The sequence below is a fragment of the Semicossyphus pulcher genome, unplaced genomic scaffold (genome assembly GCF_022749685.1).
Source record: "Semicossyphus pulcher isolate SPU_LCO1_2020_fin unplaced genomic scaffold, fSemPul1.0.p SCAF_20, whole genome shotgun sequence".
NCBI lineage: Eukaryota > Metazoa > Chordata > Actinopteri > Labriformes > Labridae > Semicossyphus > Semicossyphus pulcher.
In genome coordinates this window covers 18533640-18550459 of record NW_027211694.1, presented here as the reverse complement: position 1 = coordinate 18550459, position 16820 = coordinate 18533640, and the positions used below count along the sequence as shown (strand labels likewise).

The following is a 16820-nucleotide window of genomic DNA, read 5'->3' as shown; positions in this document are numbered from 1 at the left end:
AATAAAGACTGAACCGAACTGAGGTCCCAAATGAGCACCTGGATAATTTCTTACAGCTTTGAAATCAGTCTTGACGTTGGGAAGGCAGCGTGCAGAGACCAAAATAAATGTATAAATATAAATATTAATAAATAATTTGTACTTCCCACCTCTGGTTACCAACATCCTCAGTTAAATGTTAACCGTGTTATTAGTATAGACAGCAGTGCAATATCAGAATTTGAACCATATAGTAACACATCATCTACATAAAGCAAAATATAGTATATTGTAGTCCATGATGTGCATACTGTCTGACTGATGCATTTTATAAGTGAAGTGCCTCTTTTGAGTGAAACATGAAGCTCAACACCAATTAAGCTTGGTCGTATTAGCCCCAAAAGACAGTGCACTATTGTATCTTCTATGTATTTTCACTCATGCCCGTGGCGAGCATTGGTTTCATAATATCGATATAAAGCGCTGAAAAGAAAAGGTCATGGATGCCAGCGCCCACAGACAGGCCAACCTGCTGTTACATAACGCAGAGAAGAATTACAATGCAATAATGCGGTCTTTGTGTGTATGCAGTGTTGTACGTCACGTCTGAAACACGACAAGATACTGTACGCCTTGATCACTTATAGGCGTGAAATTGGTTGGAAGATTTTCCAAGAAAGGCGTGTGCGTCGGCACTGTGTGAAGCACTGTATAGTGTATATGCAGACTGTGTCCAGGCACTGTGCTAGCTGCTTGCCATGTGGACAACGCCTCCGGGCTCAAGGCAAGTGATTTAACTCTTTATGTAATTCAAAGTATGTCGGATGCTGTGGACAGTTTGTTTCTTTCATTCTGTCTTTCCTTCTTTGGGACACATACCATTCTGGGACTCCATTTGTATCAATGAATTTGTGCAGGAGGGAGGGGAAAAGGGTCCACATAGATGCATGACGATGGCACGTGACATGGAATGTGTAGATTTTATCTTCTGATCAATCCTCTTATCTCTAAAGGGATGGAGAAGCGTGGAAAGATGTAGAAATAACCCAGAGTAATGGATGGAAGGAGGGAAGCGGCACTGTAACTGGGTGGATGGATAAATAGGTGGATGGTGTGATAGAGGCCAACCACTAAGGTATTAAATCTTTGATATTACATTTGAAAACAGCGACGTGAAGGACTTGAAGACAGTTTCTGCCTCAGTGGGCAGAGCATCACTGTACGTCATGTGGTCTCTCTGATAGGCTCCCAGGGCAAGATGAGTGCTAAATAAAAATGTTGGCAAACTATGAAATGTGCTTGGTGGTTAAGACAGTCAGCAACATTAGGACACGTTCACAGTATATCTAGAAAAGAATGAGCTTATATGTGTGTACCACCTGATGCAAATGCAGCCTGAATCTGTTCATTCATTTGTGGCTGTAAGAAACAGTAGTTAAGCATTTATTGGGAACATTGGGATTTTGCTGTTGCAAAGGAAAAACAAAACACATGCATGGTGTAAATATAATGCAAATGATTATCTACAAATAACAAAGAAGAAACAATGGCAGCCATAAAACAGTTCAAACTGCTTTACAGTAACATTGATATTCTGTTTCCACCAGCCGGAACCAGCGATCAATCCAGACCTTCACATTAAAGATCAACGCCCTGTTCTCTGTAAAACCCTGACCATCATGGACCATCAAATTTTCTTTTACTCATCAAAATAAGATTTTGAAAAAAGTTGAAATGTAAAACCTGGTCTGTTATCAACTTTATCATTTTTAATATTTGGTGCACAATAAGCAACCAAGAAAGCAACAGAGTTCATGTGTGTGTGAATTTGGTCTTGATTTAAATAAGCACTAAAATAATCTCCTTAAAGTCGAGGTGAGATGAAAAATGTCATTTTAATCCTTTAAGATCACATCCCCTGTAATATTGTGCATCTATTTGACAACCTAGGCCAAAAAAAATACAGAAAATCCATTTCTTCGTATTCTATATACCAAAATCCGAACATTTTTTCTTCCGGTAAAACTAAATTTCATGCGTGCTTACGTAAGTGAGGACCAAACAATTTCAACCCATCAATCTGCAACATTTAGCCGCAGAGCACCAAGAACGCTTGGTCAGTTAGCTAGCTACTGCGCTGTGGAGAACATCTGTCTACGCCCACTACTCAATGATCAAATCCCTCTAATAATATGTCCCGCCTGCACGACCTGTTTCACTCGGAAATACGTCAAGATACGGAAGCTAGATACTCTCGAAATGCCGTTTCAGCTCGACTTTAAACTGATTATCTCAAAAATTTTGATTATGTTCCCTTGGGCGCCATCTAATGGTGATATACAGTACTTGTGGAAGGACACCTCCCAATTTAACCAGATGTCTACGGCTGGCTCTCTTTGTCACGGTTGTAACTCTTGATTTTCCTGACTGACGGTCGCTTTCCTTTTTAGACTGTTTGCCTTCATCTGAGCGTCCAATTTGTTTCTTTTTCTTTGGATTTTCACTTATTGTTGAAGTTGTATCTGTAGTTCTTTTTTTTCTTTGTTCAGCCATAGTAGATTACTGTTTACCCGCAACAATTGCAGAGACTGGAAAAGCAGCCGCTTAGCTCCACCTACCCTCTCTGGCAGACCAACCACTGCTGGGTGATGGAAAACCATTACTAAGTGGATGCTGCTCTATAATTCTACAAATGCAAAGGCTTTCATCAGTGGGCCATAGGCTCAATCACCATTGTGTTAATTCATTCGGCGATAGATAGTGACTTAACAGACATTTATTTAAATTAAAATCTAACTGACCAGTCAAAAATTACAGCCCTGTTAGTGGATCAAAAACACTAAGAGGCACATGACGACATACAAAACACACGTTACTGCACAGATAGAAAAGTACAGCTCTGTGAGGTCATCGGTCTCTGTCACAGTGCTACCTGACAGAAGCCATGTTCTGTGATGAAGGGTGACTCCGTGTTTGTGTGTGTGTATTTTTAGGATGGGAATGGTCTGACCCTTGTTTGTCTGCAAATTTATTGCTGGTTCCCAGGAGGCACGGTGTTGGCAGCAGGAACTCTCAGGAACACACACGCACGTTCTCAAGCTCTCACATACTAACCATAATCTCATTCAGTGGTCTTATGAAAGAATATTAAGTTAGATGCTCCAGTTGCTGCAGAGTTCCACTATTATAACCAAACATGGAGCGTCTAGAAGACACACACACACACACACACACACACACAGGAAGAAAAAAAGAGGGGGACAAATGCTCTTCGATAATAACATTTCATATTAAATTCCGCCCAGGCAAATTAAGTTGAATGGACTGACGTATTACAGGACAGGAGGTCTTGTTTAATGGTTTAATTCTCATTGAAGTTGATCCACAACAAAATACAGCAAATAATTGGCGAGCGAGGGAGACGAAGATGAATAGATCAAAGAAAAAAGAGAGGGAGAGAAGAGTTGCCTCTCACAGGCAGCATTCCTCGCTCATGACTGTATAAGGAGAAGGAATCAGACACCATAAGACCCCGCGAACACACACACACACAATGCACACACACATTTCACCCTCCATCTTTATTATTTCTATACTGCTCGTTAGAGAGACGGCTCAATCAGACTGTTTCATCTGTTCTGGCTTTACGACAGTGTTACGGCTGACTAGAACCCAGGTGCAGAAACAGAGGCAGGAGGCAGAGAGTAGGGCAAGGATGTTTGTTTTATTCTGAGTTAGAGCTGCAGGGGTCCAGTGCAGGGGAAGCCAGAGTTGGAGCTGCAGGGGTCCAGTGAAGGGGAAGCCAGAGTTGGAGCTGCAGGGGTCCAGTGCAGGGGAAGCCAGGGGAAGGAGCAGAGGACGAGGGCAGCAGGAGTTCTGGAGACGGATGCAGGGGGTCGGCTGGAAAACTGCAGGGACAGGAAACAGGAGTTAGGGTAAGGCATATACTGGCAAAAAGTCTACTATCACAAAAAGGCTTGAAGGTGACTGACTGCATAAACAGAGTCTACGATCTGGCAGGTTGGAGGAGTCAGGACTGGATCTTTATAGTAGGTTGATTGAGATGGACTGCAGCTGCCAGCCTGGCTCCCGCACACCTGCTTCCACTCCTGCAATTAACCACACACACACACACACACAGGAGGGGGAGGGAGAGAGAACCTGCAGGCCATGTAGGAGACCATGACAGACAGCCTGTATGTTTGGATGTCAGCGGCCTCAGTTTAGAGCTTTGAACAGAGCCATCGCATTAATCTGACGTGTTCATCGCTGCGTTTACTGTAAAAGACAGTTTCCTGCATTCCTCTTCTGTTCTAATTCATTTTCATACATATGTTGACATTTTAGGCTCTTATGGGGAAGGGGTCTTGCTTTGATTGGTCTGATAAACCTTTTTCAAGCGGACATTTTTGCTTTGTTCAAACCGCAGGAGAAAAAAGTAACAATCAAATTTTTTCATGTCAATAAATGTCTGTTAAATGTCAATGGTGATTGAGCCTCTAGCCCACTGATGAAAGCCTTTGCATTTGCAGCATTACAGACTGGGTGTCTGTGGCGAATTTCGTGGAAAAAAATCACAAGCGGCGCCCAGTTAGTGATACGTTTTCCATCACCCAGCAGCGGTTGGTCTGCCAGAGAGGGTAGGCGGAGCTAAGCGGCTGCTTTTTCGGCCTCTTCAAATGTTGCGAGTAAACAGTAATCTACTATGGCTGAACACACAAAGAAAAGATCGATGGCTACAGATACAACTTCAAAAATAAGTGAAAATCCAAAGAAAAAGAAACAAACTCGACGCTCAGATGAAGGCAAACAGTCTGAAAAGCAAAGCGGCCGTCAGCGAGGAAAATCATGAGTTACAACTGGAGCCAACCGTGGACGTCACACATGCAGCACTGTCTGGATATCTGGTCCACTTAAAAATGTATTTAATAATTTTACTCAGTAAAAAAAAAAACATGTTGAACTTTTTAATGATGTATTACCGGTTGTTTCTGACTGGGAGCAGGGACTTCCTGAAGTTTTGTTGTGAGTTTGCCAGGCAACCACCAAAAAGTTCAGGAAGTCCCTGCTCCTGGCTAAGAAATAGTCTGACATGTGCCCTCTTATGAAAGTAGTCTGTATGCCCTTGTGTGGCATGGCAGTGTGCGAGCAAAACTAAGAGTACATAGATGAGGAGATTGATGCCACTTTCATGTCTCTCTATTCAATATTAAATCACATCTGTCAGCCAGTTAGCTTAGCTCAGCACAAACACTGGAATCAGTATCCTACTGATAGGATTAAATCTTCCTATCAGTACATCTAAATTTGATCAATTTGATCAAATTATATTTTATTTGTTTAGTCCCTTTAAAAAAAGCTAATTGCTAAACTATTTGTCTGGAAGCAGGGACAACCTGCAGTTTTGTTGTGAGATTGCAAGGCAACCACTGAAGGTCACATTACTATACAGAAAATAGTTGTTTGTTTTTATTTTGTATTGAGATTGAGATTTGAAATGTTCATTTCTTAACTGTGGCGCCAGGGGCAAAGAGCAAAAAGTTCGCTTTAAGATCGACTTTTGAAGGAGAGACCAGCAGGAAATGGAGTGGTGACGACATGCACTAAAGGGCCCAGAGCTTGAGTCAAACATGCCGCCGATGCCTTGAGGACTTTTGCCTCTGTTCATGCTACACAAACATGGAGCGATGTCAGAGTGAGGGGGCTGCACATAGGGGTGGGAGTTTTGATGCCTTGCTCAAGGACACCTCGACGCCCAGGAAAGGAGCTGGCACCTCTCCAGCTACCAGCCCAAATTCCACACTTGGTCCATACCGGGACTTTAACTGGCCACCCTCAGGTTCTAAAACCAAGTCCCTACAGACTGAGCTACCGTCTAACCCTCCCCCTTGCAGAAGAGGAACACACTGTATTCTCTCTACAATTCATTCAGTTAAAATCATTTTTCAACAGAAATAAATGCAACTAAATAAAGGCAACTACTACTACTCATCATGTTTAAAGAATATAAATGTAGCTGTAGCTGGGATTACCCGGTATCAGTGGATACATGGAGTGTGAAAAAACTATACGACTCCTGCACGTACATCATAGGATACTCATGTTCCTCAAAATAAAAGCGCAGCGTAGACTTTTTATTTTCAAGCACACATCCGGGACACACTTGAAACAGATCCGCGACCCACTTTTGGGTCCCGACCCACCAGTTGAGAACCGGGGCTTTAAGCTACTGTTCTACAGCAGCTAATATTAGCATTCAACCACTTCCTTGCTATCATAACTGTTAAAGTTAATGTTATTTGAATGAATGCTAACGTTGTTAGCTGTGACTTGGCCTGATGTTCCTTCTTGTCAACTACTGATCAATCAGGAAACAATAAAATCTCACTACTTTTTTAAAGGTTCCCGACAGTTAGACAGTTTGCAAACCTAGAACTCAGCAGCACAACATAATAACATTTGAGCTTCCCACACTACTTCCATGTTCCCATATACTTACTTAATGACACTCTTGACCCTGATGACCTCAACTCGTTATGTGCTTCTCTTTGTGTTTACCATGCAGTAAAAACCATAAACAAGCAGCCACAGTGGAAATAAGCTCTTATGTTATGTTGTCTTATGTTCGGTTCAGCACAGTGGCTCATCAACATGCCATGCCTTAAATGCCTCTTATTCTTCTGTGTTTGTATGTTACATAAGTGATGAATGCTTCCTCTTACTATTTCGCTTGATTGTGACCCGGCCTGATGTCTATCTTAATGTCCTAAATGCTCTTATTTGAAGTAACGCTGACTGAAAGATGCTCTATCTATAGCTGTGGCTCCACATAATGCAGATCTTTGTCTATAAATCTCCATCTCTTCCATCTCTTCTGAACATTCAGCGGTTTGGGAGGATCCTTTTCTTCGCTTAAAGATGCGATTAACAATGAGATGGACTGTCTGCCATCATGCCTTGGAGGGAAGGCTATATGTTGTGCTTTGCATCCCACAGGCAAAGGCCGACTCTTTATCATAGCTTTGGTGAAAACTGAGCTCAAATGTACTGTAACACAAAACTAGCCGGGGTCACTCCCTGCCCCGCACTGTACTCCTCTCCCTCTGCAGGGGCTCAGTAGGTGGTCAGATTAGTGGGCTGCTCTCTGGTCCCACAGCAAGGCCTTAATTTATGATTTTCAGCTCATTAACTGTGCAGGGATAACATTTCAACAGTAACTAAATGATTGCCTCTGGAAACATTAATCCACACTTCCCCTTTTACTTTGTAATTTAGGGTCTTATTTACACAATGTTAAGCATCTAAATGTGTGACAATTGAAAAGTAATATTGCCAATTAAGTTATAGAAGGACTTTATGATATTGGTTTCGAATAAGGACTGGTTAAGCTCAGATATTTAGTGCTAAAACACTGCCAATGTTTATGCAAATCAGCCGTTAGAATAGTCACAAGGCAGCTATTTGGCTGTTAACACCTAGCGTTAGCGCTGTCAGGGAGTGATTACTGAAGGCTGTCTCTGACTGTTGATGGCCGCAGTGTGGGATGTCGATGATCTCCTGTGGCGGCGGCTGTTGAGCGTTGCCAAAGGGAGTTTATTTCTGTGATGATTCAATTCTAGCTACAGTACAAAGCCTCCATTTAGTCTTGCATTCATAGCTTACAAGGAACAAACAGGGGCATCTCAGCTAAGGCTGCATGTGTGTGCTAACTGCTAACATTGAGGATAGAAAGCATTTTGTAACTTAAAATTTGGTGATCATTAACAATCGATTGGCAGAGCTTCTAATTCTGGCTATGCCACCGGAAGCAATTTGGGGTTCAGTGTCTTGCCCAAGGACACTTCGACATGTGACTGTAGCAGTCAGGGGTCGAACCACCAACCTACCAATTAAGAGACAACCGACTCCACTGAGCCACAGCCACCACGAAAGGAGGAGGCTGCTGTGGTGGAGGCAAAGCATTGCCAGAAGCAGCAGCAGTGTGTGTGTGTGCAGCATTGTAGGAGCAGGGATGAGTGAGAAGGAAGTTACATTTAAAGGGACTGCCTTGTTATAAGACGCGGCTGTGATTGGTGTGTTATTAATTAGAAACAATGATTCAATCAGCAGGCTGACAGCTGATTACAGCTGGGGCGCATGACTTCTGTGTCCTGCATGAACTAACGCGAAGCTTCATATACGCATATTTACATTTAAAGCACCATAAGGCATCATCATGTCTCCACCAGATCTTTGCAGAGACTTCATGGTGACTTGGACTCAAGTCGACTCGAGTCATTGTTTTGATGACTTGCGACTTGATTCGACAAAAAATAAATGACTTGAGACTTGACTTGACTTGAGGCATGATGACTCGAAACACTGTCAGTCAAACTCAGAACTCAACACACAACATCAAAGCCCCCCCGCAACCTGATGTTTTTTCCCCAAAGAGAAGCCTCATCAGGCGTACTTGTTAGTACTCAATACGGCCTCACGTCTGTGCCAAGATAATACAGATACAATTCATTGTCATACTTTTTGAACAGGTTATATAAACCGGCCAATAATATAATTATTAGACGGGCTGCTGACACCTTGTCTTTTCTCTTTATAAAGACCGGATACTACAGGTCAGAGTGCTGCATCTTGGGTGGAAAAAAAGTCGGGACTTGACTTGCCTTAACTACGGACTCGACTTGACTTGACATAACCTGTGACTTGACTTGCCCAAGAAAAAAATGACTCGAGACTTGCTTGAGACTTGAGCAAAGATGACTTGGTCACAACGCTGGATCTTTGTGTCGTATCTCTGTCCTGATTGGCTAGTTCTGGCACTGAAACAATCCAACATGTCTGTATCTGCTGACATCAGGTCAACATTGTTGAGGAAAAAAAAGCTCTTCAATCAGTACATTTTATATAACAAATCATATGATTACATTGAATGCATGTTAAAGTCACATGTTTATAATAGCCTGTGCATAGTTGAGTGTTTTTGCTCCTCAGACTCATGTTCAGAAGGACATGCAGTCGACAGACACATGAAGTAAACAAGAACATAGTGTGAAAATGAAGCTGTTCTCTTGTTTATTGCTTTGGACAGGTCTAATTATATGCAGCAGGTTTTAAGCACTTGCAGACTCAACTCTCCCCCCCAACACTAATGTCAGCTCAGCTGGCTGCTCTGCTGAAATGTGGATGTAGAGTCCTGCTGCGTTCTTTCATATTTCCACATGAGAATGACTGCTCGCATCCCACATGACAATCATACAACCCTCAGTTGAGCATTAAGCGTGTAAAAACCCCAGCATGCTATTAAGAAAACATTGAAGCCCTCCATCAACCTGGCTTTGAAGGAGGATACTGAACACAGCTGTACACCATCAGCTGGCTCAGCGTGTGAATGTTAATGCTTGAAGCAGATGTTTGTCCACAAGTTTAAGATTGATGAAAGCTCTCTTATTTTTTAAAGATTATTGTTTTCGTAACAACAAAAAATCTTTCCTTCACGCTGCAGATGTTAGTTACGCTACGTTTCTGAGGCCTGGGCCGCCCGTCTGCATCTCAAACAGCCCAGCTGCAACCTGACATTTTACTTTCAGCAGCAGCAGCCACAGGTTACATCACTACACCTGGTTTGCATTTTTAAAATCTCTTGCGTCCTTTTCCTCTAGTTGACTAGTTACCTGGGGAACTAGTCTGATTTTGAATTTCACCCCCCTGTGTTTCATACGGGGCATCCGCACTGGATAGGCGGTATCTGTTTTTTGTCCAGGCTCTGTGCAGCATTCTCTTCCTAACACATGAATCTATAATCTATTGAAAGGCTAGATGGTAACTTTTTGGCTTGTTTAAGGTCGAAAAATGTTCCTTTCCATCATGCATCTCATCCATCTAATCATGTTGCCATGACACTCATCTGATGGATTTGAGCTGGTTCTTTCTAAAAGTGTGCTCCTCCATAATCCTTGACTTAGAAAGAAGCAAAAGAAAGTAATAACATCAAATGACCTTTGTGTTTGTTGACATATGTTAGGCAATTTGTGGTGGAAATTTTACTTTACAAATGGACGTGGCAGATTTGCACGGGATTAGGGCGGCCCACATCCGACCATAAACAATACGGAGGCCATGTAATCGTTCTCAGAGCACTTTTATAAAAGGAGCTGTCCATCATCACCACACAGGAACTTAAAGTGGGGGTCTGTCTGCAGCAGGATAAGTCACGAATAATTGATTACAAATTAAATAACAGTCTCATTCGACAATGGAGAAGTGCATTCTCATACATAACGTTAGGCCTAATACACTGCCACACATTGGACCGCTTTTAGCTTTGATTACAGCACGGATTCATCATTTTGAAAAGTTTATGCAATGTCACAACATTTATTTCCCTCCAGAGTTGCATTCATTTTACTCCAAGATCTTGTATTGATGATGGGAGAGTCGGGCCGCTGCTTAAAGTCTTCTCCAGCACGTCCCACAGATGCTCAGTGGGGTGAAGGTCTGGAATCTGTGCTGTGATGTCTCATGCTTCCTGAACCACTCCTTCACAATTTGAGCCAGATGAATTGTGGCATTGTCATCTTGGAATATGCTCGTGCCATCAGGGAAGAAAAAATCCATTCATGGAAAAACCTATTAAACATAGCCACGAGTTCTACTGTTGATTTTTTTACAATTTGATTTCACCAAACGTTTAAGTGATCTCCGGTCTCCGATTTATTCACCACTATCCTTCCAGGTTTTAATAATGCGTTTCAGCGTCTCCTTAGTTGTTTTCTTTGCTTGATGCGGGACAATCATTTGACCCTTCTGAAACCGAGTCACATCTTTTCCACGACCACAGGATATGTCTTCTGACATGGTTGTTTAATAAATGAGAAGCTACTCGCTGCATCAGTTAGGGTTAAATAACTTGTTGCCAGCTGAAACATGTTAATCACTGCAGTAAATATCCAATGGAAGGCTCTTACCTATTTGCTTAGTTCAATCCAGGTGGTGACTTTTTTTAGGCCAGGCAGTGTATGATAAAAAAAAAAGACTTTTTTTCTTCTTTTTGCAATACACACAGGTTGGTTACGGCTTATAGAGTTTTACGCTAGACTTTTTTTTTGACGGGCAATTTGGCCGTTAATATTCCAGAATTCCAGCCATGTTGAAAAACTGTCGGACATATGCTTTGAATAGCCATATATGCATAATGAATTAATTAATTTGACATGAATGCATTCATTTAACATCATCCTAAATCTGTCTTTGCATGAAATAACTTTCGAATAAGCTACATGAAGAAGTCAGTATAGGTTTAAAAATGTCAGTTTGCAGCAGGGCTTCATTGAACAGAACTGCTCTGCTGCTTTTGCAAAGTTGAAGCCTTCAACCTTTTGGGACAACTTCCAAGTTATCCACTTTTTCCTCAGTGAGGCGGTTTCTCAGGGCTGTTTTATCTGGTTCTGGAGTGAGAATCCACACTCGACACGGGCATTCAGAAAATCTTTCCCCGTAATCCCGCATAACAGTTTCACAGGCCATGTGGTATTTCAACCTGCCGTAGCCACGCAGCACTGTCATCATCGGCACTGCACCTGGCCGAGTACCGAGATGCAAATGATGGGTCGACTACCGCCGTTGTCTGTCTCCACCTGTCCATCTCTCAATGTATTTATAGTGGAGGCAAAGGCTGTATATGTTTGTATTTAAAGATCTTAGTTTTGTTCTGTTTGGCGCCTCTAATGGCGGTAAACGGTAATTGCAGGAGCACACTTCCCAATTTGACCAGACGTCTACGGTTGGCTTCCTTTGTGACGCTTGCAACTCTTGAGTTTCCTTGCTGACGGTTGCTTACCTTTTGTTTGCTTTCATCTGAGCGAAAAAGCCACTGTCAGTCAAATTTGCTGTTCTCTGTAATCAATAGAAGCAATAATATTTGAAATTAGCGCCATAGCTGTGGAGAAAACTGTACAAACAGCTTGTGGTTTCACCCATTCTACATTCCTACAACACCCAGCGTGCTTTGCGCCCCTCCCTCTGAAAGAAACGGTCCAGTGAGAGATGCTGGAGGGAAATATGACCATTTCGCTGCAGGCAACGGCTCAAAGAATCCAAAATACGACATGAAAGTACCAGTGATCGACTAAAAATTCTGCAGTCTACATTTCAAACCTGACGATTTTGAACGAGACATGACATCGGAGGTGGGTGTCCTAGATTGAGGAAGTGTAGTTTAGCAAGCTCCCTGGCCTCCGCCAGATGACGCGTTTTACGTAGTCTAGCGGAGGTTTTCCAGGGCCCATTGGAGAGGCGGATAGCATCCTCCAAAGGCACAGAGCGAAATAGCATTTTTTCCTACCATAACGGCATTAGCTCCCCTTAATAGCATGATATGACTGAGGTTGAAAATTGGTGAACTGGCCCTTTAAGTCATTCATTCTGCCATCACTCTCTCTTGTCTTTCTCTCTCTTTATCTAAAAATCTCTGTCGTACACCTCTCCTCCCTCTCCTTGATTCCTCGTCCTCGCTGTAAGCTGCCTTCCGTTAGCTCAACATGTGTTTCCAGTTTTCTGCTGTTTGTTTTGCCAGCACAATAAAGAGTGTTTACTACAACGAAAACAAAGGAAAGGAATCCTAATAAAGTTTATGGCACTTGGCTGGGTGAAGAGAGTGGTTTGTTTTTACTGAGGCTGCGTCTCAGCCAGGTAAAGATAAATCAGATTGGGTTTCGAAGGATGAGAAACAACATGGAGGATTCTTTTCATTTACTTTGTGATCACCTGCCAATCAGACAGCGTTAGGGTTTATTAAGTTTGTGTCTCTGGAGGATTTGCTCTTTTGTCTTACTGTTCTCCACACGTGATTCCAAACAAAGCTCATTCACATCTTTTTTTTCACCTGACATGAGGCAAGGAAACAAAAGGATTTAGTTTCACTCTATTTTGAGCACCTACACTGTCCTTATGTGTGTGTTTTCTTCTAGGTATAAAGACTACAGGGAACCCCCGTGGTCTGTGGACGCATACACGTTCTCCAAACAGTACTGGTGTGTCCTGGCTGCAAGACTGGCTTTCGTCATACTGTTCCAGGTAGAGCTCATTAGAATAAAGAAAGACACGCTTTTCTCTCTATTGATAGAAGATAGTTTCATATTTGTTGGTATGTCATTCGTATTTTTTGGACTTTAACAGATCTTTGTAATAAAAAGATGAGTTGATAATCGCTAAGCCCCTTCTTTGAACGGCCACTGTCCAATCCTTCGTTAGCAACCGTAACTAGGTGCGGGAGGCCTGTCAAGGAGATCCAGTGTATGGATCAAGCCCACAATATGCGAGCGATACCCTGACGCGCTTTAAACAAAATGAGAAAAGTGGGATCATTTAGTTTTGTTAGCAATGGGCTAAAATATATATGATAATGAAAGTTATAGAGAAGAAGAGAAGAGAAGAGATACTTTATTAAGGGGGAGGGGAAATTCAGTTCTTTCACTCTGTTAGTACAAACATGCTACACACACAAATGACAAATTACACACATGCACAAACAGGAACTAATGGACATGGAGAGATGTCAGAGTGAGGGGGCTGCACATGGACATGCGCCTCGAGCAGTTGGGGATTCGGTGCCTTACTCAAGGACACTTCGACAGATCCCAGGATGGGTCCGTAGGGGCACTTGAACCTCCGATTCCCAAGCCAAGTCTCTACAGACTGAGCTACCGTCTGCCCCAACTAAATATTATATATACTATATATATATTGACTTACCGTGCTGTGCAAGAACATTGTTGTTCCTGTACATGACTATGACTTTTACGTCCTCTTCATTCTCAACACGCTGACAAATTATATTCCAGATGTAGCTTTCAAACGCGTATCGTCGTCCTTCCTGTCGACTTCTCTCTGATATTTGGGAAATATTTTTCCAGAAATGTACTATTATAAACATCTCTCACTGTTATAGTTGAAAACACCATAGTATTTAGATGCCGGTGTGAAAGCCTAACAGACGTACAGTACAACAGTAACCAGGGGGGGCGGGACTTAGCAAAGGGTCAATTGAGTGTGCATACATGCAGGTCAGTATTTGCTTATTAGATAGAGTCGCTGTGCTTTCATCATGATTTGGAGTATGACCAGATGTCTCTGTTAGTAAGCTACCAGCTTATTTGGCACGCAACTCTTTACGTCTGTCTGCCTGCACAGCTCACTGACTCGTGTCTACCACATGTCCTTTAATGCTGTTTGTTGGACACATGAAAATAATTCAAGATGTCTCATGAGTGCTGCTGTTTGCATCAAAATGTACTCACATCCTCTGAGTCATAACATACCGCGTATTCTGTTGAGGGTCTCTGGGGGCTGGAGCCGATCCCAGCTGTCACTGGGCGGGACACCCTGGACTGATCGCCAGTCAATCACAGGGCTGACACATAGTGACAGACAATCTTTAACATTCACATTCACACCTGTCTCTCTTCATTTGTCTTCACGTCCCTTTCTCCTCTTCTCTCCCTCCTCTAGAATCTGGTGATGTTCCTCAGCCTCGTGGTCGCCTGGGTCATCCCCGATGTTCCCAAAACCATCGTGGAGCAGCTGAAACGGGAGAAGAAGCTCCTGGTCGACGTCTTCTTACGGGAAGAGAAGGAAAAATTCCAGCTCATCCAGAGCCTCTTCTCCAAAGACGCAACCAAACAGCCGGGCGGGCAGGTGATCCAGCCGGGCCAGAGCGCCCCGTTGCCGGGCCGATACAGCACCCTGCCCCCCGGAGCAACGCAGGCGGGAGACGGAGGAGGGCCGAGGGCGAGGTGCAGGGCGGCCAGCTTCAGCCAGTTCACCAGGAAGATTCCCCCGTCGCCCAGGAATGAGAACGAGAATTCGAGACACACGGCTGTGTAACGCACACACATCTGTCGGGGTGCTCGGGTGTTTCGGACCGTGAATGTCTTTGCCTGTGTCGTTTGTTTTCTGGTGTGTGTGACGCAGCGGTGCTGGGATTAGAATAACAGCATCACTTTGAATTCATTGGTCTCAGTGGGGTTGAATGTGTTCTTTCTTGCATCGACTGTTCACCTGATAAGTGTTATAATTTTTACTTTTTGGTAAAAATAAACTGTTAGCGAGGCACACTTGCTTCATAGCGTAGACAAGCAATAATTACAGCGTTAGGCTGTTGGATATCAACTAAACCTGGAGGAGACTGAAGGAGAAGAAGGACTATAAACAAAAGGACAGAATCAGTGACGAACACTAATACACATGTGGTGGACATCGTGGCTCATAAATAGGGCTGAAACTTTAAGAATCTTTCTTCTTTCCGTGCTTATGCTCTTTACGTATTTCTTGTTTTTAACAGAATTTGTAGCAGCTACGACATTCCACATTTTCTGTACCATGTGAACTCTACTGATCGCACACATGAGCCTCCTGCAAGAGCGAGTCGTTTTTCTTTACACCATTGACAGTGTTTCAGCAGATTTACTCAGTAGAATTCAGGAATCACTTTGCTGAAGTTGTATTGTTGTTACTGCCAACGTGGCAACCTGTTAAATGCCACTCATAGATTCCAGTGTAAGCTATAGATTTAGAAATAAATAATCTGTGAAGCAGTTTTCCTCTTAGCCTTGTGGACTTTTGCTGCTCTCAACTGAGATCACAAGATATCTGAAGTGAACAGGACAGCCAATTATATTACAAACTGTTTTTAATATAAAGGGAACATGTACTTCATCAGCATTCCTTCATCATGAAATATCATTGTGTACACTCTGACACTCCTGCAGGTAATAAATCTGGGTGCTTGCTGCCCGAACAGAAAGGCTGCATCTGTCGTGAAAGAAGTTACTGGTGTCACGCGACCTCCGGCAGCCGTGTTGGAAGACTTCAGATTTATTTTGTTCATCTTGACCATCTGTGTCTGACTGCAAACCTTCATCACTGACTCATCGAACTGATTTTATGTTTACATATTATTGCACACACATACAAGCTTAACTATTGCTGTGAAGTTGTTAACAACTTATGAGTATACTCATTAAAATAGCTTTTAAATGTGAAAGTCAGGGCTGCACGGCGGTGCAGTGGTTAGCGCTGTCGCCCCACAGATAAAGATTCCTACTTTGAATCCCAGTTTGGACAAAGTGGGCCTTTCTGTGTGGAGTTTCCATGTTCTCCCCGTGCATGCGTGTGTTCTCTCCAGGTACCCCGGCTTCCTCCCACAGTCCAAAGACATGCTCGTTCATTGGTGACTCTAAATTGCCTGTAGGTGTGATTGTGAGCGTGAAAGATTGTCTGTGTAAAAACACACACTAGGGCGGCTTTACACCAGCGTTGCTTAGTCCAATGTAAAATGGCAAAGGCTGCATGACAGCGGAGCTTTGTTACGGAGCTGAGGCCGAACCACATTGTAAAAAGGGCTCATGTGTCAGCCCTGTGATTGACTAGCAATCAGTCCAGGTTGTAACCCCGCCTCTCGCCCAATGACAGCTGGGATTGGCTCCAGCCCCCAGCAACTCTAAACAGGATAAGTGGTATAGATGATGGATGGATGGATGGATGTGAAAGTCAAAATGAATTTGCAATTTTCCACACTCTTTTGGAAAGGAAATTGGGGGGTGGCATTGCTGGGAGGGGCTGCACCTTCACCTGTGATCTGTTTGCTATAATTTCATTAGTCTGTTTTATGACCAGGTAGCCCTTGTGAGAGACAAATACTCAAAAAAAATTACATATACGTCCAAAGTTTTTTTTTGCTCTTGCTAGAATGAAACAAAGCCACTAGTTTGACAGAAATAAATTCGGAAAATCCTTCGTATTAAAATGCTTTTTTAATGCACATCTTATAAGTCATTGTCTCAGTTTCC

General features: G+C 42.9%; 1 protein-coding gene across 1 annotated transcript in view; it reads left to right on the top strand.

Moving 5' to 3' along the window:
- Positions 1–15764, top strand: part of ano2b (anoctamin 2b) — a 94148-nt gene extending 78384 nt beyond the window's left edge. Inside the window, exons 26-27 of the mRNA XM_069670782.1 lie at positions 12942–13047; positions 14482–15764. Coding sequence (XP_069526883.1) covers positions 12942–13047; positions 14482–14856 — 481 coding nt within the window. The 3' untranslated portion in view covers positions 14857–15764. The remainder of the gene's footprint in view (positions 1–12941; positions 13048–14481) is intronic.
- The last annotated feature ends 1056 nt before the right edge of the window (positions 15765–16820 follow it).